This window comes from Dama dama, chromosome 2 (genome assembly GCF_033118175.1).
Source record: "Dama dama isolate Ldn47 chromosome 2, ASM3311817v1, whole genome shotgun sequence".
NCBI classification, from domain to species: Eukaryota; Metazoa; Chordata; class Mammalia; order Artiodactyla; family Cervidae; genus Dama; species Dama dama.
Window position 1 is genome coordinate 22,036,605 of NC_083682.1, and position 27,715 is coordinate 22,064,319.

Genomic DNA, 27,715 nt, shown 5'->3' on the forward strand with positions numbered 1-27,715 from the left:
TGTATTATATGCAATATGTGTGTGTGTGCTACATGTTATTTGTATGCAGTGTGTGTGCGAACATTGTGTGTTCTGTGTACACAGTAAGTGTGGCATGTGGGGTGGGGAAGAGGGAGCTGCTGGTGGCTACATCTCCCAGCCACCAGCCTTGGGGCTGGGGTGGGGGCAGGAGGCGGGCTCCTTGGCCGCTGTCCTGGCCCCTTCGGAGAGGAGCGTGGTCAGGGAGGGCCTCTCTGAGGATGTGGCATTTGGGTGAAGCCTCCAACGATGAAGAGGCACTCAGGCAAAGGTCTGAGGGAGGGGCGTTCCAAGCAAGAGAGGACCAAAGCACGTGGGATAGAAATGAGTGTGGCGTGTGTCTGGAACAAAGTCCAGGCTTGTGTGTGGCTAGAGTAAGGTAGGCGAATGGAAGGAGATGAAGTCCAAGAGGTGAACTTGCAGATCACAGGGCTCGCAGTGAAGTGGGCTTTCAGGGACTGGGGTGGAAGCTCTGTCCCTTCCACTGGGGGACAGTGTGCACCTTCAAGGCAGAGCTCTAGCACTGTTCCATCTTACAAACCTCTCACCAGGAGGGGTCAGATCTCCCTGCTGTGGGGTGTGTTTGTGTGTGTGTGTGTGAGAGAGAGAGGGAGAGAGATGAAGGCATACCCGGAAGTGTTTTCTATGACTTCTGTAAAGTCTCAGTAGAAGAAAACCTGCTTTCCATCCTGGTCCTGCAAGTGAAGTGAGCACCGTGGAGCCCAGAGCAGGCTTCCTGGTGGCTGCCATGGCCCCTCTCCCCAGCCCCTCCTGGCCTGAGCAGCACTTTCAGCTCCCAAATCCTCCCTTCATATCCCACCCTCCCACCTCTGGGTGGAACACCCACCCTGTTGCCAGGATCCCTGAGCCTAGGAGCTTGGATGACACCTGTGCTAACCCACAGCTTCTCACATGACCCCCGGGCAGGGTTGGTGGGGCTGCCTGTGGCTCCTCTGCTTATCCATCTGGATATTTCCATCACCCGGATGGCTACCTGCTAACCCCAAGTGTGGGGGCTGCTGAGACACTCTGGGCCCCAAGAAGCAAGCTCAGTTTCCCAATGACTCAGCTGTTTGTTCCATGGCTGCACTGATGCTATGGGCGTCTTGAAGGCTGTTCCCAGCCCACTCCACAGCCCCTTTCCCAGTGGCCCATCCTACACCTGCCTAAGCATTGATTTCTATCTCTAAGTTACCCTCCAATGTCACCCCATAAAGTTGGGGAAGAGGCTAGAAGCCACCCTCCAGGAGTCCTTTCCAGTAGCCTTATTTTGGCCCTGGTGTGGAGGACACAGTGGCTAGGGCAGAGACCGTGGGAGCTGGACACATTAGCCACCCAGGACACGAATGGCCAATCTGATCCAGGCATGGGATGGGGAAGGGGGATTTCCAGTTATGGGTGGGATACTGATGCTGCCATTCTTGACATTCCCTGAGCTTCACCCTCTCCAACTAGAAAATGAGTTTTAAGGAGTTTCACTTCCCACTGTCCAGATCTCGCCCACTGTGGATCAGTACCCTTGAGAGGCTGGCAGCAGAAACGTGGAGACTTGGTCTCCAGTGCCCAGATGCTGACGATCAAGATGTGAAAGATGGCCATTAGGCTTTCTTTCCAAAGAGCCGAGGACACCTGACCTCCAGAAGAGCTCACCTTCCCCCTCCCTGATCCCTCTCCACTCTTCTCCCCGAGTTGCCTCCCGCCTGGCCGCCCCCTCCACCCCAATCTCTCTTAAGCCGTTCAAAATTTGGAGGAAATAAATCTCACCGCACTAATTCAGGGAGAGTTTGAGCCTCGTCGGTGCAGAACAAATAAAAGGAGTGAACCGGCATGACATTTTACTGCAGAAGAGAGGTCGTTTCCAGCCACTAATAAAAAGGATTTGACACAGACTAATAAAGAGAAATGAATTTCTCTAATGGCCTGATTTAGCACATTCAGCAGTGCCTCTGCCTGGGTGCCGGGAGGGCGGGACGCCCCGAGTGCCGACAGAGCCAGTCACAGGGGACGAGAGATGATCTCAAATAAGATTTTATTATTTCTTTTCTCTTTTCTGAGTCCTCACCCTACCTCCCACCCCCAACCCACCTCCACCCACATCAGACCTCTCCCCAGGAGGATCTGAACCAAAAGGAAGCTCAAGATACGCACTTTTTGTTAACGATCCAAAGAAATAACCCCTCTCCACAGACCCTCAGTCTTGTGCTAGCTTAAGAAGGTGATTAAACCGGATGTGTTGATTTCTACAGGGGTTTAAGCCATCATTTGGTTTAATTACTTCTGACATTTCTGCCTTCTTGTTTTTTCTATATCGCCCAAATTCGCCAGCCTAGAATGCCCAGTTTGTGGCCAGGATGTGTGGGGTTGCCCCTGGGGGACACCCCACCTGCCATAAACTGGGCAGGATCTTGGCTGAGTCCTTTGCAGAATGGAATGTGACCCTCTCTCCAGCAGCAGAGAGGCCGAGACCCCCTCGGCAAAGCCCCAGATTTTCTTAAGAGCAAAGTGATCCAGGTCCTCCCCCCACTCCCCAGCACTGGACACACATTTCTGATGAATCTTCTGAGCGCATCCTTGGGCAGCTGTGCATTTTATTCCTTCCTGTCTCAAGACAGATGTTCATAATGTAGATGGCCTGATAGATCTCACTAATATTTCCAAAGACCTTTTGGGATGGAGACCCCAACCTCCTTGGTAATTTTTACACTCACATCTAACTGAAAGTTCCCTTCTAAGGCTGAAGTTCATTGCCTTTTGCTAAAGGACTCAAGGAAAGACAAATAGACCTTTTTCTGCTTCCCTTCCTTCCTCCTTGGACAACCTGGATTTTTAAAAGTTCTTTTTTTTTTTAACATTTCTTTCTTACTCAGAGGACCATAAACAGAGAAGCAGAGATAGGAAAAGAAAGAATGCAAAAATACAGAGCTTCAGTAGATAACCAACAGGGACCTACAGGGCAGCATGGGGAACTATACTCAATATTTTGTAATAACCTATAAGAGGAAAGAATCTGAAAAAGAATATATATGTAAAACTTAATCATTATGCTGTACAGCTGAAACTAACACAACATTGTAAGTCAACTATGCTTCAGTTTAAAAAGTTTTTTGAATAGTGCTTTACAGAGGCTACAATGCAAAGAGCACAAGAGACCGAGAACAGATAGGTAGAGAGAAACAGAGCCCCATAGGCTGGGGGAGGGGAGATGATGGTCACATGCAGGGGCAGACATTAGCATTGAGCTCCCTTTCTGGGTGATAAACTTTGTGATTCACAGTCATGCCACTCCGTCACTTCTGAGCCTCTCAGCCATCCCTCCCCTTGTGACCTTGGCCAGAACTGCAGACCTCAATTATGGGTCCAGCCATGTGTGCGGCAGCCTGCCGGGCTGTCCACTCCCTGTCACCGACCTTGGAGCCCCCAGGCCTGTCCTGCAGCTCCTTCACAGCCCGGTCTCAGCGCTCGCCCTCCCAGAGCCTCGGCTGCCGCCTCCGACGGGGATGGGGCGGGATGTCAGAGCCCCCCAGGCACCTCCTGAGACTGGAGGGTCTAGAGGAGGCAATGTAGAGCAGGAGAGGAAAAATTTCCAGGTGGAGGTTTTTATTTTTATTCTATTTTTTTATTTTCTAAAAAATATTTGTTTATTTATTTGGCTGCACTGGGTCTTTGCTGCGGCATTCGGGATCTTTAGTTATGGTAAATGGGATCTAATTCCCCAATCAGGGATTGAACCTTGAGCCCCTGCATTGGGAGCTCAGAGTCTTAGCTACTGGACCGCTGGGGGAGTCCCGAAATGTGGAGGCTTATAGAGATGATGCAGCGGGACTAGAGCCTGGTCAGGGTCAGACCTCTGCAGAGGACATGAGTCACTGGCCAGAGAGGTGGGGTGAAGGAGGGCAAGCAGTGACATGACCGGCTCACCAGCCACCCAAGCTAGTCTCCCACACAGTGGGGGTCTCAAGCTGCCGAAGGCCCACCACCCTGGAAACTCTACCCAGGGGCTGACGTTGTGACCTTTTATTTCTAGTGCCCCATGTCAGAGGTCGCTGAGACCACAGAATCAGAGTCAATATCCTGGAGCCACTTTGCCGGAGGGCCCGCCCCTTTCCCGGGCCCCGCCCCTTTCCCTTTCACAGCCAGAAGGCCCATTACCAGCAGTCAGTCTGAGAAGTAGAGAGACATCGCTCCTGGATGTTGATGAAATAGAGTCAGCATCATTAGATGAGGCGTGGCCTCGGTTTCTTTTCAGCACTAACTGAAGACTCAGAGGAATACGCGGTGGTTGGACAGATAGCAGGTGGCCCCCGGCCCCCTGTACTTGTATCACGCCCTTCACCAGCTCAGGCAAAGCAGGCTGTTTGTGCCCCTGCTGATCCTTCCACCTGAAATGCCTGTGCCTAGGTCTCTCCTAGTAGCCTAGCTCAGAGTGCCAGCCCTAGTACCAAGGCTACCCGACTGGTCTCTCCGGCAAGAGAAGTCATTGCCTCCTCTGAGTCGCCAGAGGAGTCGTGCTTGGGGGTGGGAGTTCTACTTTGACCTCACAAATTCAGTGGGCTGGGTGGTCTGAAACCAGCACAATCTCTGGAGATGGATAATTAACTGTATGACTCTGGGGCAAGTGACTGAATGTCTCTGAGCCTCAGTTTCCTCTTTTATAGAAGGGGGATGATACCACCTACCACAGAGGTTTTTGCAAGGAGAAAAGGTAGGATAGTGCAGAGTGGCTGGCACTTAGGAAGCTGTCAATTAACGCTTGTTCCACTTCCCTGGAATGGCGTGGGGGCACCTTTTTTTAATTCAGAGCAACGTTGATGCTATCCACTCCAATAAATGTATAATTCCATCTCCACTGACTCATTTGGCAGGGAAACAAGCCCACGTGTCAATTCAAATAGAGGCAGAGAAAGAGGAGGAGGAGGAGAGGCAAAGTGTAACTCATCAGAACTCGAAACCCTCTTTTTAAACCAAAAAACACTGCTGGTAAGCATTTATTTTTCTTTCCCTTAGGATGATTGTTAAACTCGACTGACTACAGTTGTTTGTGCTCAGCCTTCTTCCTCACTCCATGGGGAGCTCCTCTGATCTACAATCTCGTTTTCTCTCTGAATTCTCCAGGGTCAAGCACACTGCCTGGCACACAGCAGAAGGTGGATAAATCTTTGATGAATCAATGCATGGGGACGAATGAATGAATGAAGTGACCACGGGCAGCAAGTGGGGGTTCTGAGACACAAGCCTAAAGTGCTCTTTGGGCTCAGAATCCACTCACTCCTCTGAGCTACCCAGACCAGCTACGGCCATCTGGCAGTTTCTAGCTGCTACAAAGGGACCCGCCTCCTCTGGGCTCTGCCGGCGGGGTGCGCGGGGTGGGGGCTGCCAGGGTCCCGGAGGCAGAGGAGCCAGTGTGAAGGAAGAGCTTAGCCAGCCTGCCTCCTCTCCTCCCCTCTCTTCCCCTCGAAGGACCAGATGGAGAGAGCAGAGCGGGGTGGGGGAGACCAAGCCAGCAGCTCCCGGTCGGATGTATTTTTACTTCAGGTGTGACGTGGAAACCATGCGGGTGTATTTTTAGTGCTGCCCAGTGGGCGGTGTGTTCGCCTGTGTTGCCTTGGAGAGGACTTCTTCGTGTTGCTAAATTGGAATTGCATCTGCTGGGTTCCTGGGCTCCAACCAGCTCTCCTCCCCGCAGGTGGGCGAACAGGTCCGTCCCTGCAGAGGGTGGGGCCCGGGGCAGGCCAGAGTCTGCTGTGTCTCCAACCCTTCACACACACACACATACACACACACACACACACACACACACACTCCTCCCTCCTGACACAGTAAAAAAAAAAAAAAAAAAAAGTGAAATCTCCACAAATTGTTAAGGCTAGTCTACAAGGGCAAGAATACAAAGAACCTAAAACTTGAAACCTGTTAGGATCTGATGTCACAGTCCCTTCATTCCCGGCACCTGTCCCCCCACCCATTTTATTGAGAAATAACCGACTGTATCACTGTATAAACTTAAGCTATACAGCATGATGGTTTGATTTATACAGATTGTGAAATGATCATCACAATAGGTTCAGCTCACACACATCTTCTCAGATAGATAAAAAGAGAAAAGGGAAAACATTTCTCCTGGTGATGAGAACTCTTAGAATTTACTCTCCTAACCTCGCTGCATATGATACAGCAGTGTTACCCATAGTCATGGTGTTGTACATCACATCCCTCATAGTTGCTGTGTGCGTGCTCAGTCGTGTCGGACTCCTTGCGACCCCACGGAGTGTAGCCCGCCAGGCTCCTCTGTCCATGGGATTTCCCAGGCAAGAATACTGGAGTGGGCTGCCATTTCCTCCTCCAGGGGATTCTCCTGACCCAGGGATTGAACCCACGTCTCTTGTGTCTCCTGCATTGGCAGCGGGATTCTTTAACACTGCGCCACCTGGGAAGTCCCATGTTACATCGTTAGTACTTATTTATTTTAATAAATGGAAGTTTGTGCCTTTCAGCTACCCTCCAGGATTTCCCCCTACCTCTACTTTCCGCCTCTGGTAACAACTAATCTGATCTCTTTTGCTCTAAGCTATTTTTTATTTATTTTTTGGTTTTCACATATAAGTGAGATCACACAGGATTTGTCCTCCTTGGTGAAGTATTTTACTTAGCATAATGCCTTCAAGATCCCTCCATGTTATCACAAATGGCAGAATTTCCTTCTTGTTGTTGTTCTTTTTTAAATGACTGAATAATATCCCATTGTGTGTATATATGCCACAACTGCTTTACCCACTCATCCATCACTGGATTCCTTGGTTATTTCTGTGCCTTGTCTATTATAAACAATGCTGCTCTGAACCTGGTGGGGGGTGCAGATATCTTCTCAAGTTAGTGTTTTCATTTTCTTTGGATCCCCAAAGTGGGATTACTGGATCTTATGGTCATTCTACTTTTAATTTTTTTGAGGACCCTCCATACTATTTTCTATAGTGGCTATGCCAATCTACAATCCCAACAACAGTTCATAAATAAGGATTCCCTTTTCTCCAATCCTTACTATTATTAATCCTTGTTATCTCCTTTTTCATGTTCAGCCCCTTCATTTTAAGGGGAGGAAACTCAGGAAGAGAAAAAAATAGAAGTATCTTTCCCACAGTTAGGCAGCTACTAAGAGGCAACTTCTATCCAAGTCTCCAGAGATTCAACCAGTCCCCAGCAAAAAAGCCCTGAGGAAAGAGATGCTGTGGGAAGGGGAACTCTATTTGCTTTGGTCACTGGTAGTGATACACCCATGCACATTTGATGGCAATTGGTAAGTCACATTGCATGTGCTTATTGCACTGAAACATTCAATTCTTTTTTATTATTCCCACTTTACTGATTTGCAAACTGAGGTGCCATGTGGTTAAATAATTACATCATCAGGCTAATAAGTGATTGAGTTGGGATTTAAATCTCAGATATGCAGATGACACCACCCTTATGGCAGAAAGTGAAGAGGAACTAAAAAGCCTCTTGATGAAAGTGAAAGAGGAGAGTGAAAAAAGTTGGCTTAAAGCTCAACATTCAGAAAACTAAGATCATGGCATCCGGTCCCATCACCTCATGGGAAATAGATGGGGAGACAGTGGAAACCGTGTCAGACTTTATTTTTCTGGACTCCAAAATCACTGCAGATGGTGACTGCAGCCATGAAATTAAAAGACGCTTACTCCTTGGAAGGAAAGTTGTGACCAACCTAGATAGCATATTAAAAAGCAGAGACATTACTTTGCCAACAAAGGTCTGTCTGGTCAAGGCTATGGTTTTCCAGTGGTCATGTATGGTTGTGAGAGTTGGACTGTGAGGAAAGCTGAGCACTGAAAAATTGATGCTTTTGAACTGTGGTGTTGGAGAAGACTCTTGAGAGTCCCTTGGGCTACAAGGAGATCCAACCAGTCCATCCTAAAGGAGATCAGTCCTGGGTGTTCATTGGAAGGGCTGATGCTGAAGCTGAAACTCCAGTACTTTGGCCACCTCATGCGAAGAGTTGACTCATTGGAAAAGACCCTGATGCTTGGAAGGATTGGGGGCAGGAGGAGAAGGGGACGACAGAGGATGAGATTGCTGGATGGCATCACTGACTTGATGAGAATGAGTTTGAGTAAACTCCGGGAGTTTGTGATGGACAGGGAGACCTGGCGTGCTGCAATTCATGGGGTCGCAAAGAGTCGGACACGACTGAGCGACTGAACTGAACTGATCCAAACCCTAAACTACGTGCTTTCTCCCCTCTCCCAGGTACCATTTTTGAACCATTATTAGAATCATTTCATCGTCCTCCCCTTTTTTCTCTACTGTCCTTGAGTCTTGTGTGTTCTAGGGTCACAGAACTGTGCTGTCAGACTTACCCTTTGAGCATTAGGACCTTTGCAGCACAAGGGTGCCTCATCAAATGAGTTCCCAAAAGAACCTTTTCCCATAGTAATACTTTTGTGTGTTGAAGAAGGCTTTGACATTTTTATAGATCTTTCATTTTCTCATTTGATGCCTACTCTATGGAGTAGGGAAGCTTATCTGAAGAGGTTAAATGGGTTGCTCAGTGGTAGAGTCAGAACTTAGTCTGAAGTCTTAGCCTTATGTTCTTTTCACTTGACCGCAAAATGGTCCAGTGGCTTGGGAAAATCAGAAAGTGGGGCTTAGTTAAAAGAAGGGCTAGGGACTTCCCTGGCAGTCCAGAAGTTAAGAACCCGCCTGCCAGTGCAGGGGACAAGGGTTTGGGCCCTGGTCCAGGAAGATCCCACATGCTGCACAGCAATTAAGCCTGCATGCCTAGAACCCGTGCTCTGCAATAAGAGAAGCCCCCACGATGAGAAGCCTGTGCACCACAATCAGAGAGTAGCCCCCGCTCACCAAAACTAGAGAAAAGCCCACACACAGGAACTTATACACAGAGCAGCCAAAAATAAATGAATACACAATTTTTTTTTTTTAAAAAGGAAGGGTTATATTAGCTTAGTCCATCCCTGGTAAGAAGCCATGGGCCACACGAGCCCTCAAATCCCCAGCTTGCTGGCTGCCATCCCACCCCATTTGCACCAGCAGGAGGCCCAGTCACTGAAGGGGGCCTGATCCACAGTCACTACTCACAACTGTGGCCACCATTCATTGGGAGCCTTGCCTGTGCCAAGCACTGTCAGCTCTGAGCATTGGTTATCTCGTTTAATCCTAACAAAACCTTGTGAGAATATGTCACTGGGATTCGGGGCTTCTGGAGCTCTCATCCATGTGCCTGGTCTCGGGGAGTATCTGGACTTCTCAACTCTACCTAGTCCAGGTGGTGAGCTGTGGAAGCAGCCAGAGCTGCTGCCTCTGAACACACCTGCTCCCGGGGCCAGGCAGCCGGCGTCCCTGTGCCTGCCAGCAGCATGTGCGGAGGCTGGGCTCGGGGCGGGGGCCTTCAAGATGCTGGCAGGAAGGGCAGGGAGCAGGCAATGCCTGGCGCCTGGGGGAGAACTGAGCGAGGTTTGACTTTCAGCTTACGGCTCCGGCAGGATCACTCCCCTGACTGCAGTCAACAGCTGAGATGTTTTCTCGGATGCCAGTGAATCCAACTGCTTCCAAAAGCAAGGAGTGTCTGCTAGAGCCCCAGCCCATAAAACCCCGCCTGGAACATCTGCTCCCAGCAACTCGTCCGGAAGCATCTGGTCCTGACTCTTTGGTTTGGAATGGCTGAACTTCTACCCCCCTCCATCCTCAGGCCACCTCACCCAGCACATTCCAGGAATGACCCAGCCTTCTGCCAGGGAAGGCACAGGGTTAAGCCCCAGGGTCAACACCCTGGAGACGAAACACCCTTTGGTCACGAGGTGGAAGAGTTCCCTCAAAGACACTTCAGCGGGAAGTGCCAGTTCCCAGGGTCCTGGCCAGGCAGCTGCTGAAGAGGACGGTCACACGGCAGCCAGCCCCCCTGCCCAGCCTCAAGCCCTGGGGGGCTCCTCTCATCCCATCACAGACCCAGTCCCAGGAGAGGCCTCTTGTCTACCATTTCCCTTGGGCTTCATCTCCCTTGGGAAAGCAGTCCAACACTCCCACACTGCACCATGGGCCAGGGGCCTTGCAGTCAATTCCACAAATACTTTTTCTAGCCCGTACCATGTGCCAAGTTTATACTCTAGCTACTTCCTACGCCTATTTTCCTCCCACTCCCTGGACCGATCTATTCTAATTCAGAATCCCTCTTGGAACTTGACACGATGCTTACACATGGCGGAGCTCAATAAATGTTTAACCAAATTGCGGTGCGAACATCTCTCAACTGGGAGCTCTTTCCTGCCTTGCCTCTTGCTGTCTCGCCTCTCAGCAGTCACCTTCTAGCCCTACCAACCCCTGTTTCATTTCCTCAAACATCTAATAGCAGCTAATGCCTGCAGCGCACTTCCAGCACTTTATGGTATTATCTCACCTAATCCTCATGACCAGCCTAATGAGGAGAGGGCACTATTTTCAGTCCCATTTTACACATGAGGAAAGGCCCAGAAAGGTTTAGAGGCCAGTGGTGGAGACAGAATGGAAACCCAGGCAATTGAGGTCCCCAGGCCCTGTTCTGATGCCTGCATTTCACCTCCCTAAACACACAAGATGTCTCATGTACTGAAAGGGCCAAGGGAACCATGCTGGCCCCTCTGTTTAAAACACCCCCTCTTGGGACTTCCCTGGTGGTCCAGCAGTTAAGAGTCTGCCTGCCAATGCAGGGGACACAAGTTCAATCCCTGGTCCTGGAAGATCCCACATGCCAAGGAGCAACTAAGGCCATGAGCCACAACTCCTGAGCCTGCACGCCTCGAGCCCATGCTCTGCAACAAGAGGAACCACTGTGATGAGAAGCCCAAGTGCCGAAAATATAGCTGCAACTAGAGAAAGTCCGTGCCCAGCAACAAAGACCCAGCGCAGCAAAAATAAATAATAAAAAATATTTTAAAAAGAAGTAGCTTCACCGTTAAAAAAAGAAACAACCCACCTTCCCTCCATCCCATGCAGCCAACACTGATCTGTGTATATCATAACATCATCTCATTTTAGTCTAGTTATGACCATGTCCTTTTTTATGGCTGAGAAAACAGGCTCAGAGAAACTAACTTGCGCAAGCTGACCAAATTAATTACCACTACATCCATTTCTAGAGCTCGTCCTGCCACCCAGCATGGTTGTTCTATGACCTTTGCCCCTCTAGCTACAGGACCATCAGGACCAACCCTGAACTTCAGTGACCTTTCAAGGGACAGTCTGAAGGGAATGACCTGCCCACTGCCCTATTCTGATCTTTCCCTAAACAAGAGTGGAGTCTAGAGTGATCTAGTCTGCGTGTGACAGGACAAAAGGATTACAAACAAGGCTTTAGGAATGAGTATTGCTTTCACTGCACTAGAAGTGGACTTCAGCATGAGTTGTCTAGGGCAAGGTCCCACATGGGCAGAAACTCTGAGCGTGGTTTACAGAGAGATGAGACAGACAGGAAGAACGAAAAACACTACATGGACAGGCCGAGACTGATGGCTGAGATGCTCAAGAGGAGGCAGAAGACTGGTCTTGATGACAGCTTTCTGGAGCTGCAGCAAAGGAGCTCATTAACGGAGAGACCAGGAAATGTTCGGAATCTCCTTGGGGAATATGGGAAAGTTGGGGCTTTGCTCAAGCAGATGCTGAGAGCTGGATGGAGCTGGATAGACTCTATGAAGGAGAAGACTCACTGCGTTGGGGTTGAGGGGAAAGATCACAATTGCAGACACTTAGAAGGCATTCCAGGACTTCCCACGTGGTGCCAGAGGTAAAGAACCTGCCTGCCAATGTAGGAGACATTAGAGATACAGGTTCGATCCCTGGGTCTGGAAGATCCCCTGCAGGAGGAAATGGCAACCCACTCCAGTATTCTTGCCTGGAGAATCCCATGGACGGAGGAGCCTGGTGGGCTAAAGTCCATATGATTGCAAAGAGTCGGAGACGACTGAAGCGATTTAACACACACACACACACAGAAAGCATTCATTCTCTGCTAGGTCTTGTTCTAAGGATTAATTTGTTAAGAGAGACCATTTCAGATTTGAAACTGAGGAGTGGACCAGATAGGACCTAGGAGTGCAGAACTGTGGCTAATCCATCCCGTACAATCAGTTATTAAGGAGCTGGTAAAACTGGGTACCTGTAACTTGGCTCCTGTGTGGGGTTTGTACTTGAGGCTGGTGGGAGCCATCTGCATGCTTCTCTTCCCAGCTATGTCATGCACCCTCACACCGTAGCTTGAAAAGGGCCGTGGTGGATGCAGTCACGCCATGGAGACTGATGGACGTTACAGTGAGGGCTCTCCCGGTCCCTCTTCCCCCAGGACCAGTTTGCCAGCACCCCAACCTAGAACCCTGAAATATGTCCAGTCCTTCCTCGCCTGTTTAAGGAATCCACTCAACCAGCTCTGATTTAGTACACGTTCGTCCAGGCTGCAGGCTCTAAGGTGCTGTGTGAGGCACTGGGGATAAATCAATGAAAACACATAGACCCTGTCTTCACGGAGGTAACGATCTAGCAGTGGAAACAGAACTAATATTAACACAATCCATTCAGTTGCGAGTAACGCCACAAAGGAGAAATATAGGGCCCTGCAGCCCCCTCTCCCTGCCCATCTGATTCGCAACTCAGTTCCCTGGCATTTTTCGTGGTGGAATTGCCCCCACTCTTCTCTCACTGTTCCTACCTCTAGCCCAGCACTTCCTGTCACTAGCAGGTAACTTCTGCTGTGCCTGGCGGGCCTCTTCCCCGGTCCTCAGACAGGATTTCAGCCTAAGCGGCAGGAACCCAGCCTTAGCAGAATGGTCTTAGCAGAGTCCCCCTCCTCCCCACCGCACCTGGCCGGGCCCAGCTCCTGCCACTCTTCTGCTCCCCAGGACATCATGGTTTCCATGGGAACCCACTCACTTCAAAGGGGAACCAAGGAGACTGCAGGGGAGGAGGGAGAGTGAAGGCCGGATTAACCTCACCCTCTTGGCCCATCTCTGTGGTTGCTGGCAAGCCAAGCCCCAGGTTCCCAACCACCTAACACCGTCCAGCCCACAGCCCACACTGGAGGAGGGGGTGGGAGGTGTGGTCCAAGCTACATTTCAACTTCTTGTGAGGCGGGCCTGGGGAAGGAGATTTTTGAGCTGGGTCCAAACCTGTGGTCCCCACTCCACGGGGCCTCCCCTCCACAGACCCAGGCTCGGCATTGCTCACGGGCCACAAACACAATTACCCGCGATGTGCATCTAATCATGGGATCTGCTTGGATTAGACTGCAATCATTAATCTGAGCCCGAGCTCCTGGTTGCCTTGCTGATTAGCCCAGATGATGCTCTGGTATGATCCAATTAAAGACAGGCTCTGCCTCCCCTCTCCCCTGCCACACACACACACACTCACACACACACACACACACACACACACATACACACACCCAGCTTCCACATCAGAAGGAACCAGTACATTTCATTAACACACCCTCATACACAAATAAAGCGTCAGGGCACTGACGGGCTCCCTCCCTCTCCTGGCACTGTCTCCGGACACCCGCCACCCGGAAGACCTGGCCAGGGAGGGGCCTCCCCCACACCTCCATTCTTCTATGGACCTGGGAAGGGCCTCGGAGGGGGCTCCCAAAAGTCAGAGCCGGGCACTAATCTCCGTGGAAAGGGTCTGGTTACATTTATTGACACGAAATGCCGACTCCCTGATGTGCTCTGGAGCGGCCGGCTGCCCCAGGCAGGCAAATCTAATTAGAATTACCCGACCCTGCAGGAGGCGGGGGCCCCTCCTCCTCCCTGCCCCGCCCCCAACAAGGGCTATAGAGGGGGCGACTGGCACTAATGGGAGAGGTGTGGTTGTGGGAGACAGACACCCTGGGGCCCTGGGGCAGGCAGGGCTGCAGAGGAAAGAACCAGGCAAGGATGCTGACGTCCGTCTGCTCCGTCATCCTGAGAGGCTGGGCGGCCATGTTTGGCTGGTCCTTTGGTGGCATCAGCTTCGGGTTTCTTCTTCACCTTCAGACAGTTGCAGAGATTACTGTGCAAATGCCATGGGCTGTGAGGGGGCCTGCCCCGCAAAGGTGAGACGTGTTGGTTGAAGGACCATCTGGGCCTCCGTCCATCAGGTGATGCCATGATGGACAGTGGGAGGCAGCCCACTTCCTGGCTGGGCCTGGGTAGTGCATGACCCTGGGGTCTTGGGAAGGGTTATGGAGCATGTGGGTCCCATTGGTGGGACATAGAGAACCGTCTGCTTTGTGCCAGATGTGGAGCCGGGTGCGGACACGAGTTGTCTCATTATTCTTGCTGAACCAGTGATTAGGTTCTATCATGAAACTGATGCTGAGATGAGTACCAGGAGGAGGGAGGACTCAAGTCTAGGTTTCCAGAAGCTTTACAACACACCAGTAATTGGGGGTTTTTCTAGACTAGGATCAGTGCTCGCTACATGCCCTTGCCCCCTGGAGTCTGGGAAGGGGTCGGGGACCCATCTGCAGCAGGCACGTGAATCACCCGGGATCTCATCAAAGAGCAGAACAGGAATCCTGAGGTCGAGCGAGGCCTGAGAGTCAGTGTCTCCAAACAGCTCCCAGGGGATGCGATGCTGCCAGTCCGGACCGCACTTGGAGCATGTCGATCACTATCTAAATGAGGTGTGATGACTGTGCCCCATCGCATTTCAGAGGCCATGTCACTCTCCTGTCCCTGCTTCTGTTCCCCACAAGGCACAAGCCCACCACACAGGTGAACTTATAGACCCCGTGCAGCCTGGGGTCCCCACACCCAGCTGTTCTGGCCCCCGGCCGTGCTGGGAACTCACCAGGCTCTCCTCTGCCTGGAAGCCCCCAGTCCTCCCATTTCTCCTCCTGCTAGGCAGTCTTACTCAGGTTTCAAGATCAAGCTTGAATACTGCCTCCCCCTTGAAGCTGTCTCTGTTAAAGCTCTGACCACTCCGTGCTGGTTTCTTGTTCTCGTTTTCAGAGAGTCTGACAAGAGCCCACACGTTACCTTTATCATTCACCCTCTTTCCCCTGCGCCCAGCACAGCACTAGTAACAGCAAGGATTCAAAGCCAAGGTGATGGGAGGACAGGAGTACTTGCTGGTCTGTTTTGGGGGAAGGGGAGCTGGGGTCCTTCTCAGGGTCTCTGACTGGCCCCGTGACACCAGATCCAGGCATTCTTCAGAGCCCAAGGCAGAGGTCTCTATGCACAGGAGCTGGGCCTGGCCTGTGTGTGTGTGTCTGGGGGTAGGGGGTGGTCCTTGGGGGGCAGGCACTGTGTTATCCAGGCCTGGTAAGAACCTCGAGTCAGGATCTAGGGATCAGGGCCCATTGCTCTGGACTCCCAACTGTTGGCATTAAAGGCATTCAGCCCATCTGAGGGAGTACAGGTAGAGCCACGGATAATTATGATAACAGCAAAAATTACGACCATCACCATACAGCCACTGTCAGGACTGGGGACAGGGAGTGGGGTGGGGGGTGGTGAGGAAGGACTCAGTCCTCCGATTCCCCCTGGGTGGGCCGGTCCGAGTGTGGGTGGTCTTAGCGTGCACTGCAGGGCTCGCCCAGTGGAGGTCAATGGTGCTGCTGCTCATGGCCGTACGTGCCCGCACAAGTGAATGCGACACGGGTTTGACCTCAGTACTGATGCCTCCATACTTGGGCATCTTTTCTTAGTGATGTGGGCTCCCCATGGATAAGTGATGACTGAAATCCCTGCCAGGGCCTCATCAGATCTGCCTTCCGAGGACCGCATCTTCACCTCACCCACGTACATAAGACAGGCCGGAAAGTCCCTGAGCCCCTCCCACCCTCTGCAACAATCAGGGCCCAGCCCTGGGTGCCAGGGGCTAATGCAGACTAAAACAAGACAAGCGGCCTGCTCTCTGCAAACGGCCCCTCTCGGGGAGGGTGTCAGAACCTCTACCATCACGTACAACCTCTACTGCTGAAAACCAAAGTTGACCGTGAATCACAGCATGGGCCAAGCGGTAGCTGCATTAGATTCACCTGGAATGCTTATTAAAAATTCATGTCCTCTTCCTACAGCTTGACCTACTGATTCAGCATTTCCGAGCACAGAGTCCAGCTATGCGTGTTCTAACAAGCCTCCCAGCGGCTTTCAGGTGGACTCAAGTTTGCTCACGACCGAGTCCTGGATGGTGCGTGTTGGAATGAAGGTGACAATGGGCACTGGGGCCGGGACGGTCCTGAGGCAGCTCTGAGTGGCGGTGGGGGTGGGGGCGTTCTGATGCTCATCGGGACTCATCTCCCCAGCTGGAGGGGGACCCCGGGCCCCTCCTGGAAGACAGAGCCCAGGCAGCATTTCCCTCCCTGGATGATTCCAGGAATCTGGAGCCCACCCTGCATGGGCAGCTGAGGGCTCTCTGGGGTGATTTCAGAGGGAAGCGGGGAGAGAACAGCCCTGGCTACTGGCTTCCATGAGCCCACCCTCGGGCCAGCACTCTCATCTCTCATGGCTGAGCTGGGCCTGAGGCTACCTGGGGGCTTCTGAGTGTGGTCTGGCCAGAGTGTCTCCTACCTGTACACAGCGCGCTTGTCGGCCTCCAGCTGGGCCTGGGGGTCAATGGGGGCGGTGGGCACGGGCGTGCTGGCAGCAGCCGAGGGCGTGGAGATGTGGACAGCCTGGGCCTTAGAGGGGGCTTGAGCGGTCGCCGTCATCTGCAGAGACAAGAGAGAGGAGGTGTGGGTTAGTGGACCAGGACCACTGGTTCCCCGGCTGGAGCCGTGAGGTCTACCTCATCCCGTGTTGTGTGTGTGGATAAGAGAAAGTGTACAGAGTAATGTGAGCTTATAATGAGCACCCATGTGTCCATGTGCTACCGTGGGCAGAGAGAGGGCGTTTCTTCAACGCAGAAAGTTCTGGAGAATGAAAAGTTCTGGACCATCCAAAACCGAGTGATGCTGAAGTGAGCTCACTTTAAAAGCCATAGTTCTTAATGCAAAGTAAGGTGGTGGCCTCTGCCCAGAAGCTGGGGAAAAAAAAAAAAAAACTGAATGATGAGCCCTTTAAATTTCGCTTACGAGTCACTTGGGCTGAACTGAGCAGTGCTGCGTTTGATTCTATGACTTTGGAGGGCAGGAAAAAATTAGCTGAGTCAGTTCTCAATTGGGCAAAGATTTATTCCATTTAACGTAAGCCAGAGGTAACTGTTTTAATGGTTTTGATTGATAACTGAGTGTTCTGCAAATTTTGGTTTACCTGGGCACTTGAAGATAAGCAGGTTTTAGTGGACAATGAGCAGATTTCTGTTCTCAACGCTAACGAATATTTAGAGTAGTGGTTTTCCTCCTATGTTACATGCCTTGGAAGGTGTCCCAAGTTTATGTCAATCAGAGCACCTTTTAAAAATATATTGGACTTTCTGTATAAGATCTCATTTGAAGAAATGATTAAATGGCTTTAAATTTTTTGGCAACCATCATTACAGAACTTAATGCTTTTATTTTCTCTGATTAAATGGATCCCTGAAACATCATGTGTGGTGATAAGCCTCAACTGTTCCCTTCCTCCAGCCCATCCACAGTGCCTCACAGCTCTCATCCCCTCTGCTCTTGGGACTTGACATCCTTGTCTGCCTCTCGAGATAACACTTTGTTCACCCCTTCATCCCCAGCACGCAACTGGCACAGAGTGAATGCTTGGTATGTGTTGAGAAGATGAATGAGGGAATAAAGAGTGAACACACCTTGAAAGAATCAGATGTTTTACAGCTGGAAAGCTCATCATATGATCTAGGTCCCTGCTTTCTAAAAGAGAGTATGGTATTTCCATGAATTCATTATTGGTGGTGCCAGCGGCCCCCAAACACTCGCTGTCTCAGCTTCTTCGTTAGATCTGTCAGATGCCACATCTTCAGAGTAAAATAGAGTCCCTCTGCCCCTTTCTCTCCCCTGGCTCTGCCTCATTTCACAGCCCTTATCATGACCCTGTATTTCACAACCCTTGGACTAGACACTACACTACTTGCTATTTTCTCTCCCACCTCCAACTCAAATTTAAGCTCAAAGAGGGCTGATTAACAGTTGCGTTTGCAGGGCCTAGAACAGCCTAGCACTAACTGATGTTCAACAAATATTTATTGAATGAATGAGTGACTGATGGTAAATAAAATTGAGACTATAAAAGAAATATATTGTCTCCTCATCATTTTTTGTTAGGTAGAGATAGTCTTGTCTCTGTTGGCTGAGCTGGGGGAGCTTTCTCAAACTCAGTGCAAACAGGCTAGACAAGAACATCACAGTACCTTGAGGCCAGCGAGGTACCACACTTGACTCCTACTGTCTCCTGCTAATAGCTTTTTGACTTAGAGCAAATCCCTCAGCTTTCCTAAGCTCCTACTTTCTCATCTGTAAGCAAACCGGTGTCCTTTGAGGATTCACGGGTATTAGGGCTGCAGTCTATGGGGCCACAAACAGTCAGACACAACTGGGTGATTGAGCATGCACAACAAGGGAGAAAGTAGAAACAAACGCTGTTCTCATCTTCAAAATACAGAAATAAGGTGGAATCAGAAATGCTAAATACTTCTAAACTTCACATTGACTCGGATCATTTTTTTTCACTCACTAATGCAACTGATTATTTTCCCAATACTTTTTGAGTCCCCACTGGGTACTAGGCACTGGGGTGGCTAGGATGAATGCCTGCTACAATAGTGCCCACTTACTGGGTTTAACATGCTAAAGAGAAGGAGGATGTAGTAGACAGAGATGCTGTAAATGACCTCCCGTGATTTCCTCATGGAAAACGTGGAGACATGGCCTGGTGGACAACTGTGTGGATTATTAGGAAGCTACACCCAAAGGATGATAATGAAAGGAGAGATGTCAGTAGGAGAAAGGCTTCTGGGAAATGCTACATTCTTTCTCCTCAACCCTCTTCCTCAATATTTTAATCAGTGACTTAGAAGAGGTCTGAAAAAAACACTTGACAAATTTATGGGTGACATGAAACCTGGATCCAAACAATTTTTACAGATTTTGGCAATGTACTAATTCTAATAAGATTAATTCTCATCTAATAAGTTGGAACTTAAACTTCTAACACTTTGGCCAAAAAAAAAGATCAATAATATAAGTACAGAACAGGGGAGATGTGGTTTAGCAGCATGCTTCAGTTGACAGCAGGCTCAGTCTATCCAAAGTGTAACATGTCTGTCAAACAAACAAACCATTATACTGATGCTCTGTGAGGACCCATGAGCAGAGGCGTGGCTCATGCAGAGCTTCCAGCCCTGCACACTAAACTGGGAGGGTGCATGAAGGTATACTCAGCGGGGAGTGGACCAGGCTGCTGAAGGGATTCTGAGGAATATTTGCAGGCATCTGCAATGCTAAGAAAGATCAGGGGGAATGGGCAGGAGAAGGAGGGACATGTGAGACCCCTTTGAACCCCTGAACCAGGGGTTAGATTGTGTAAGTTCTGTACTGTGTGCTCAAAAGTGTCAAACTACAACCGATGCATCAAACCTGCAAAACATAAAGCACATTTGGGCTCGACCCAAATAGTTAAGTTTCCAAGCCTCTGAGCTCTCCAAGGCTGGGAGGCACTGCCTCCAGGAAGTTGCTTCCACTGGCACAGGGGCCAAGCAGAGACTCACCTGGAGATGGTGGAAGCTCCCTAACTGGCTGGGCTGGCTTAGGTGCTATCTGAAAAAGCACCTTCTTTTTAAAAAAATTTATGTATTTATTTTTGGCTGCACTGGGTCTTGCTGTGCGGGGGCTTTCTCTTGTCGTGGCTAGCAGGGGCAGCTCTCTAGTTGTGTGAAGGTTTCTCATTGCGGTGGCTTCTCTTGTTGCGGAGCATGGGCTCTAGGGTGCGGACTCAGTAGTTGTGCTGCCTGGGCTTTCAGTAGTTACGGCACACGGGCCTAGTTGCCCCACGGCATGCGGGATCTTCCTGGACCAGAGACTAAACCCATATCCCCTGCATCGGCAGGCGGATTCCCAACCCCTGGACCATCAGGGAAGTCCGGAAGCCCCTTCTATTAATAGCGGTGAGAGGCTTGGATGCCATGAGGATGCTTATACCATCACTACCCACCCCCAGCGATGGCACGTGGCTCCCATTAAATGACCTACAGTGTGTAAAAGTGCTTTGGAAACTCTAAAGTTTTTCCCACATGGAGGGTGGTTGTAGTTATTAAACACAAGATTTCCAGAACATGTATCTTGCAAAAAGCAAGGCACGGCTCATTCAAGAGCAAAATACACGTGGACTGGTGTGTTCTGCTCGGCTTGGTCCTCTAAGGGTGAATTTCCTTGTGTCCTTGAAGGAATCCACAAGTGGCCCCTATGCAGATGAGCTTCTAGGAGCGTGAGGGCTGAGGGGAGGGGCTCCTTTTCCTCTGACCTCCCATTTCTAGGCAGGACTTCAGGGAAAAATGGGGCAGAAAGGCCTGCTGGGGTCTAGAGGAAAGCGTAAATCAAAAGCAGTCATTGCCAGCATCCCAAGAGGCTCTAGTTGAGAGGCTGTTGTTGGGGTTCAGAGAACCGGGGAGCTGGCCTGAGGAGGACGATGATTCAGATTTATTTAGCTCCTGGGGGTCAAGTCAGCAAACTTTTGACATTTCCTCCAGGTTTGGAGAATGAGTGTTTATCTCCAAATAGATTTCTTTTTCTAGCCAGAGACACCCATTTCTCAAGAACCAGAGCGCAGAGGAAGAGGCCCATACTGTCTCAGGGCCCGGGAGCAGGGGGAAGAGGGTGTTGGGTGGTGAGATTTTGGCAGGAGGTTCTGGCCCTAAAAAAGAGAAGCTGTTGGAAGAGATCGCACGGATGGAGGGCAGAGATCCCTTGCTCTGGTAAACAAAGGCCAAATGATAATTTTTCGGGAATTTTGCAAGTTTGATAATCGCATTAACAGCTTGACAGTGGCCATGGTGGGAGCAATCACACCATGGAAACTGACAAATGTTGCAAATCAAATCCTTTCCCCAAACCCCACCCTGAGAGCCGGTTGTTAAATATTTACCAGCACATCCCTAACATCAGAGTTTCTCTCCAGGTAAGTTTCTCTTGTTCTGTAGTGAAGAGACTACACTCTCTGAGGCCACTTGGTATGTCCCCAGCGGGTCCCAGAAGTGGCCACTTCAGCCTAGGAGCCCTCCTCCAAGGAAAGCCCTGGACATCCTACCCAGACAGGCTGTGAGCCTTGATTAAGAAAGCAGGGGACTTCCCTGGTGGCTCAGGGGTTAAGAATCCGCCTTCCAATGTAGGGGACGTGGGTTCCATCTCTGGTTGGGGAACTGAGATTCCCACATGCCGAAGGGCAACTAAGCCCATGCGCCACAACTACCAAGACCACGAGCCGCAGTGAAAGGTCCCGAACGCTGCAACTAAGACCCAACACAGCCAAATAAATAAATATTTTTTAAAAAGAGGAAGAGATCTGGATACAAAGAGCGGATGGGGACAGGTGACAGCATTCTCCAGAGGTCTGCCCGTGGTGAGCTGCACCGCTGAGCCCAGAACCTACACACAGGCTTCCACAGTCCCCATCGCCTCTCCTAGCATCCCACAGATGTTCTGATTTGCTAGACTCTCCTCTATCAACCAGCTCCGACCCAGCCCTGCATTGATCCTGGAGCTAAAGGTCCCTGCCCAGATTCTCCATTTGTGACACGGTGAGATGAAAGTTCCTGATGCCCCAGCCCCAATCCTAAAACACCAAGGGAAGAGTTGGGGGTGTACACAGTGTGTGTAGGAAGGCAGAATCTGGAGGGGCTTAGAGATCCAGCCCCTCAACAGTCTAGTCTGCCACGAATACGAACAGAGGACGCTGGCATGGCTTACGAGGTGCTCCCCTGCCCAATCCAGAGGTGCTCACTGACACCGGACTGGATAAATATACCCAGGGAGCTCCCACAGGTGCTTTCTGCAAACGCTGGGCCACGAAGGTCTGCACCTCCCCACCACGACTCAGCCCAGACAGCACTCCTGGGGGGACGCCCCCTCATCTGACCTGGCAAGGTAGGGTTGCCCATCCCACCAGGCCAGGGAAACCTTGTGTCCTGAGAATATGGGCCCGGCCACTAGGGGCCGCTGAGGCTCCAGCAGGGCTGGGTTGGTTTGAGGTGGGGGGGCAGTAGGACCAGATCTGGCTTCCCAAGTAGCTCAGTGGTAAAGAACCCTCCTGCAACACAGAAGACTTGCAGGAAACCAGGGTTTGATCCCTGGATCGGGAAGATCCCTTGGAGAAGGAAATGGCAACCCACTCTAGTATCCTTCCCTGGAAATCCCCACGGACAGAGGATCTTGGCAGGCTACAGAACACGGGGTCGGAAAGGGTCAGACACGACTGAGTGACTAAAGACAAACAAAAGGCCAGATCTGGTTTCCTGGTAACCTAGATGGAGTCCAAGGACCTGTGAGGTCAGGGCTTGAAGCCATTTAGTAAATATCAGGTTTGGCCTGAGCAGTGGGGAGGCAGAAGGGGGTACAATGGGTGGTTTTGGGGGGAGGGCACAGCCCACAGGGTCCTTAGGCCTGGACCTGCTCACTGGCCCAGCCTCATCTCAGGTATGGCAGCCCTCCCCCACCCCGCCCCCCAGCAGACCCTCCTGGGTGGGGGTGCCCAGACATGCCCCCGCCCCCACAGCTGTCTCAGCAGAAAGGGTCCAAGCTTCCCTGCCTGGTGTCACCCGCCCCACACCGGTCACCCCTGCATGCCATCGATGCTGTGGACACTCTGCCTGAGACACCGGGGCTACAACAGTGAACAGAACAGACGTGTTCCCTGCCCTCCAGGATCCCCCTGACCACGTGTGAACACACCTCTCTTTCATGACTCAACTGGAGGAAGTGTCAGCCCTCCCGGGAAGCGTGTCCCAATTCTCCACATCCCTGTCTAGGTGGAGAAGGAAATGGCAGCCCACTCCAGTATTCTCGCCTGGAAAATCCCATGGACAGAGGAGCCTGGCAGGCTACTGTCCTTGAGGTCAAAAAGGGTCGGACATGATTGAGCAACTAAGCCCTGACCAGGTAGCCCCGTCCCCTGCCTCCTCTGCACATAGGGTGATGGACCTTAAACTCCATAACACTTCAGGCCCTCTTCTGTCCGTCTCCCTGAGTGAACTGGAGTCCAGCTCCCAGCACCAGCCCTGGCTCCCATGGGCTCTTGGCGTGTTTGTGAAATGACTGAATTACTGACTGAATGAGGATATGAGAGCGTGCATGCTCAATCGTGTCTGACTCTTTTGAAACCCCATGGACTGTAGCCCCCAGGCTCCCCAACCATGGAATTTCCCAAGTGAGAATACTGGAGTATTCTTGTAGATTCTTGAAGGATCTTTCTGGGGATCTTCCTGACCCAGAGATCGAACCTGCATCTCCTGCATTGCAAGCTGATTCTTTACCACTGAGCTACCAGGGAAGCCCAGAAAATGAGAGAGTGGCGTGTTAAAAGGCTTAGGGATCCAAAACCAGGAGGAGTCAAGCCTGGTTCCTCCAAATATGCCCCAACTCAATCAGCTCGAGGAGAGGAAGGGCTGGAGGACAGGAGGGTAGCCCATTTGGCTCAAAGAGGCTCCTGCAACAGCAGGCCTGGGGTACCTGCCTTCTGATCCCAGGACCGACCAGATAGAACAAGCCACGGAAAGAAGTTACTTTGTGGTGTAAAATGGAGGTCTTCAGCAATTAATTAATTTTAAAAGGGTTTGTAGGCAGTGGTTTACAAAATGAAACTTGAAAGTGTTTGCTACCCTGCCTGCAACTGCTGAGGTGACTGGACATGTGGCTAGAGGGAGGAAGACCATGCACTGGGATCCAAGTCTTTCACTTCCCAGCTTCATGTACTTTCACGGGCACTGTCTTCTCCCCATCTTTCCCTCCATCCCTGGAGGACCCTTTGCTTGTATAATGGTTCCACAACAGTGAATTCAACTAGGCCCTTGAGGGTACGTGTGTATGTGTGTGTGTGAGGGAGTATGTTTACAGCTAGAGACACATACTTGACATCCCTACTGTGTTCCCAATAAAAAGGAGAGTGATTAAAGTTCAATCCAGTCTTGTCTACTGGAGACGTACAGAGATCAAGTAAAAAAAAAAATCAATGTCAGGGTCATGGCCGAAAGAAAGCTGGAAAACAGCATGCTACTCTTCACACCCACACTCCCAGCTGCCCTGTTAGGCAGGGAAGGCGAAGTTATTCCCATTTTACTGATGCAGAAAGGCCCCCAATAAACCATAAGCCCCATTAGGGCAGGGACATGTGTCCCTGGCACATAGCACAGGGTCTGCAAGACCCATGGAAAGCCCCTGGTATTTATTAAATGGTTGAGTGAATGCCAGAAACAAGATTGAAACTTCTTGTCCAACTTTGTATAATTCATCAGCAGTGGAGTGGGACTGGCCTAGGATGATGAATTCCTACTTTACCACGCTGACTTGAGTCAGCTCACTCTTCTTCCTCCAGACCACAAACTCCAAGGACAGCACAGACCTCAGAGCTGTGCTCACCCACCCCCATCCCACTCAGTTCCACAGATATCCGAGCTCCTAGAAGATCAGCTGGAAAAGGGGGGTGGGGAGGGAAGACAGGTTCCAGCTCCCTAGGCCCTCTGCTGACGGATCACCTGTTCCCTGATTTATTTTAAGCTTTGTGTACTTCGGCCATCAACTATTTTTGTCACTGTTGAGAACGCTCATCCTGCTTGCAGGCAAGAGGATAGACAATAAAATATCTGAGGTTTTTTTTTTTTTTTTTTTGGTAAATATAAGAATTCAGGTAGGAAGTTTGTCAAATAAAAACCCTAGATAAGGCCATGAGAGCATGGGTGTCTTCTAGCAAAATCCTGTTGCTAGGCCACTGTCTCCTAAGTGAGACTTAAGGCCCCATGGTTGGACCTGAAGGCTGTTTTCGCTTTTGCCACAATGAGGAATCCAGGCCTGGAGTGAGCTGGAGTTCAGGAACATGTCCTGTTGAAAGACATGGGTGGCCCAAGCAGGCCACGGAGAGAGGTCACTGTGCACAGTGAGAAGAAAGGCCCAGGAGAAAATAAAAAAGAAAGAGAAGAGTCCGTTTTGATGAGTCAAAGCGAGGGAAGGCAGGTCACCCATATGGTCCCTCTGGTACAGGCCCCAGGGGCAGAGGGAGATGTCAATCACAGCCACAGAAGAGGCTTTCAAAGCTGTGGAATTAACTCTAAAGCTGCAGAGTGCCTCACTGGCAGCTGAGCAGAAGGCCCTGCGTGGCAGGGGGCTCCCACCCATAAAGGGATGAGAGGAATGTAAAGTGTGAAAACAACTGAACCCGCTTCTGCCCGGCCCAGCTGCATGGCCTGGATGGAGGAGGGCATTCACAGCCAGGGGCCCTGACCACTTCCCATCCCCCTCCACCTAATGAAACCAGCATGGGGATCCTAATGACTGATCAAAGCCCTTCCAGCTCCCCCGGATATCTGCTCCCCTGGCCCCTGCCCAGAGAGGGCAGGATGCCTGGACAGGGAGGGAAAGAAGTTACTCAGAGGGCAAGAGAGACAGGTCTGGTCTCCCTCGACATGGCTGGTCCAGCCTTAGCCTTTCTGGTGCAGCATGGCGGGGGGGGGGGGGGGGTGGGGGTGGGGGGGTGGGGGGGGGGGGCAGGTAGCATCATCTGGACCCCTCATCTCCCAGCACAGCATCCTGAATACCATTCTCCTGGTTCTGAGGGTGGCAGGAGGATGGAGGGGGCTGGGGAAGGAGTCTCAAACAAGGGTTTGACTCCCTTCTGAAGTGAGCTTCCCATCCGGGTCCTGAGCTGAGAGTTCTGACTTTGTCTGTCTTGCCTGCCTCTGGTCAATAACAAGGCTGCATCCCTGGTGAATTGCCAGAACTCTTTCAATACCCCCTATCATGACATCACACTATGTAAGCACCTAGCTACCTGCAGAGCAATTGGCTCCAATCCAAACTGCAAGAGTGCCCCCATCCATTGCCACTGTGCCTAGTGGGTCAGACTGGCCACTGGGATTTCTGCTTTGTACTCAAATGCTCACGCAGCCGACACACTGGGGACACGCAGAGGAGTACTAAACGCTGAATACACACACACAAATAGACTAGATAAAATATTTGTCTTGCCTATAAGCCAAGGGCAAAGGTATTTGTAGAACGGTAGGTATGTGTCTGTGTTTGAGGAAGGGTGGGGGGAGGTTATTGACCGCAGGAGTTTGGGAGGAGGGTGTTATGGTGGAGGGTGGGGAAGCTGCTGCCTCTCCAGTAAAGCTGTCAGTTTCCTAAAATTGCTGATGGAGCCACAGAGCGAGAACTCTGGTGGGTGGGTGGTGTTGCCCACGGGGTGTTACAGGAAATGGGAGAACTTGAATGACATTTCAGAGGTGGAAAGAGTGCTTGGATGGAGGGTATGTGCCTGGATGGGTGAGAGGGAGGTTGTGTTACCAGGAAAATTCTGGGAGGAAGACTGGACTGGCGCTTGCCGGGAGAGGGGAGTAACAGCAGAGAACATGACTTTGAGGATCCCTTAGGTATCCGTAGGGGTGCTGGGGCAGTGGGGTAGGAAAGTCCAGGTGACAGATGGGCAGGCAGAGGCAGAGATGCGAAAGGATGAAGAGTGATGTAGGCGCCGAATGGAGGGACCACACACCTTGTTTGCATCCAGGTAGGTCTCTCTGGAGACAATGTCCTCACTAAAGTTATCGGAGAATTCCACAGACCTGTGACTTGCCCTACGTCTTGGGGCATAAAATGAGAATCTGCATCTAGGACTCAGGTGTTATCACGCCAGAACTGAGTACTGGAGGCGGACAGCAGAGGGCGCTGTGGCTCTGACAGAATTCACCAGGGAGCCACAGGAAGAAGGAAGCAGGCCACAGGAAGGGTCCCAGTGGGTTGTTGCTTTTGTACTCTCTGAACTCAGGGTCGGTCTTCAGTGCACAATGAACACAGAGGGACATTCTTACAAGTAATCACGGGGTTTTCTAGGATGGACGGGAACAGAACTGAGGGACCAGAAGCTGCTTAACTGTTATACCACTTGGCTTGTGCCCAAATAGCACAGAGCCATAACCATGAATGTTTCTGGACTAAAATGGGAAGAAGAAGAAAAAAAAGCCTCCCTCATTTTTAATAACTTTATTCCCCAAACTTCAAAAATGAAATTGCCAAGTTAAGAATTTGCCTTGAAAAATTTTTTTTTCCTAATTTATTATAAAGAAGGTTCGGGGCTTGGGAATTTTTTAATGCAGATTCCTAATTTTCCAAAGCGAGATTCTCCTGTGCATTTGAATAGATTATGCTCGGTATTGCTAGCCCTTAGCACAACGGGAACATTATTAAAACGACTGCATGGGTCTCAGAGGATGGGCCCTGCTTTCTCGCTTCCTTTTTCATTTTGGGAACTTTGTAGCAAAGACTGTCCATTTCTGCCCATGGAAGAAACTGGGTTTCTGAAGAGGTGATAAAGAGATGCACTCAGAGGTCTAGGCCTTGAAAAGGCAAGTCATATCGGGTCCAAAGGTAATGAGATTAGACCTGAAGGAATGGAGAAGTGTGGGACCCTTTCCAGAGAGACCCTGTTCTAGAAGTGATACCCTGTGGGCCTGGCCCATGCTATTTGGCTGGGCTTTCCTGAGGACATGGAGTGTCAGAAAGCAGCTGGTTTGCCAGGATGATGAGCATGATGAGGGCAATGGAGCAGGCTTCTTCTGGGAAGCAGGGCTCAGCCCC

At 50.8% G+C, this 27,715-nt stretch overlaps 1 protein-coding gene across 5 annotated transcripts in view; it reads right to left on the minus strand.

Moving 5' to 3' along the window:
- Window positions 1-27,715, minus strand: part of PKNOX2 (PBX/knotted 1 homeobox 2) — a 290,935-nt gene that overhangs the window by 54,587 nt on the left and 208,633 nt on the right. For all 5 annotated transcript variants that reach the window (XM_061167264.1, XM_061167273.1, XM_061167283.1 and 2 more), the window contains one exon: window positions 16,569-16,708. In XM_061167264.1, the coding sequence (XP_061023247.1) occupies window positions 16,569-16,708 (140 nt within the window). The remainder of the gene's footprint in view (window positions 1-16,568; window positions 16,709-27,715) is intronic.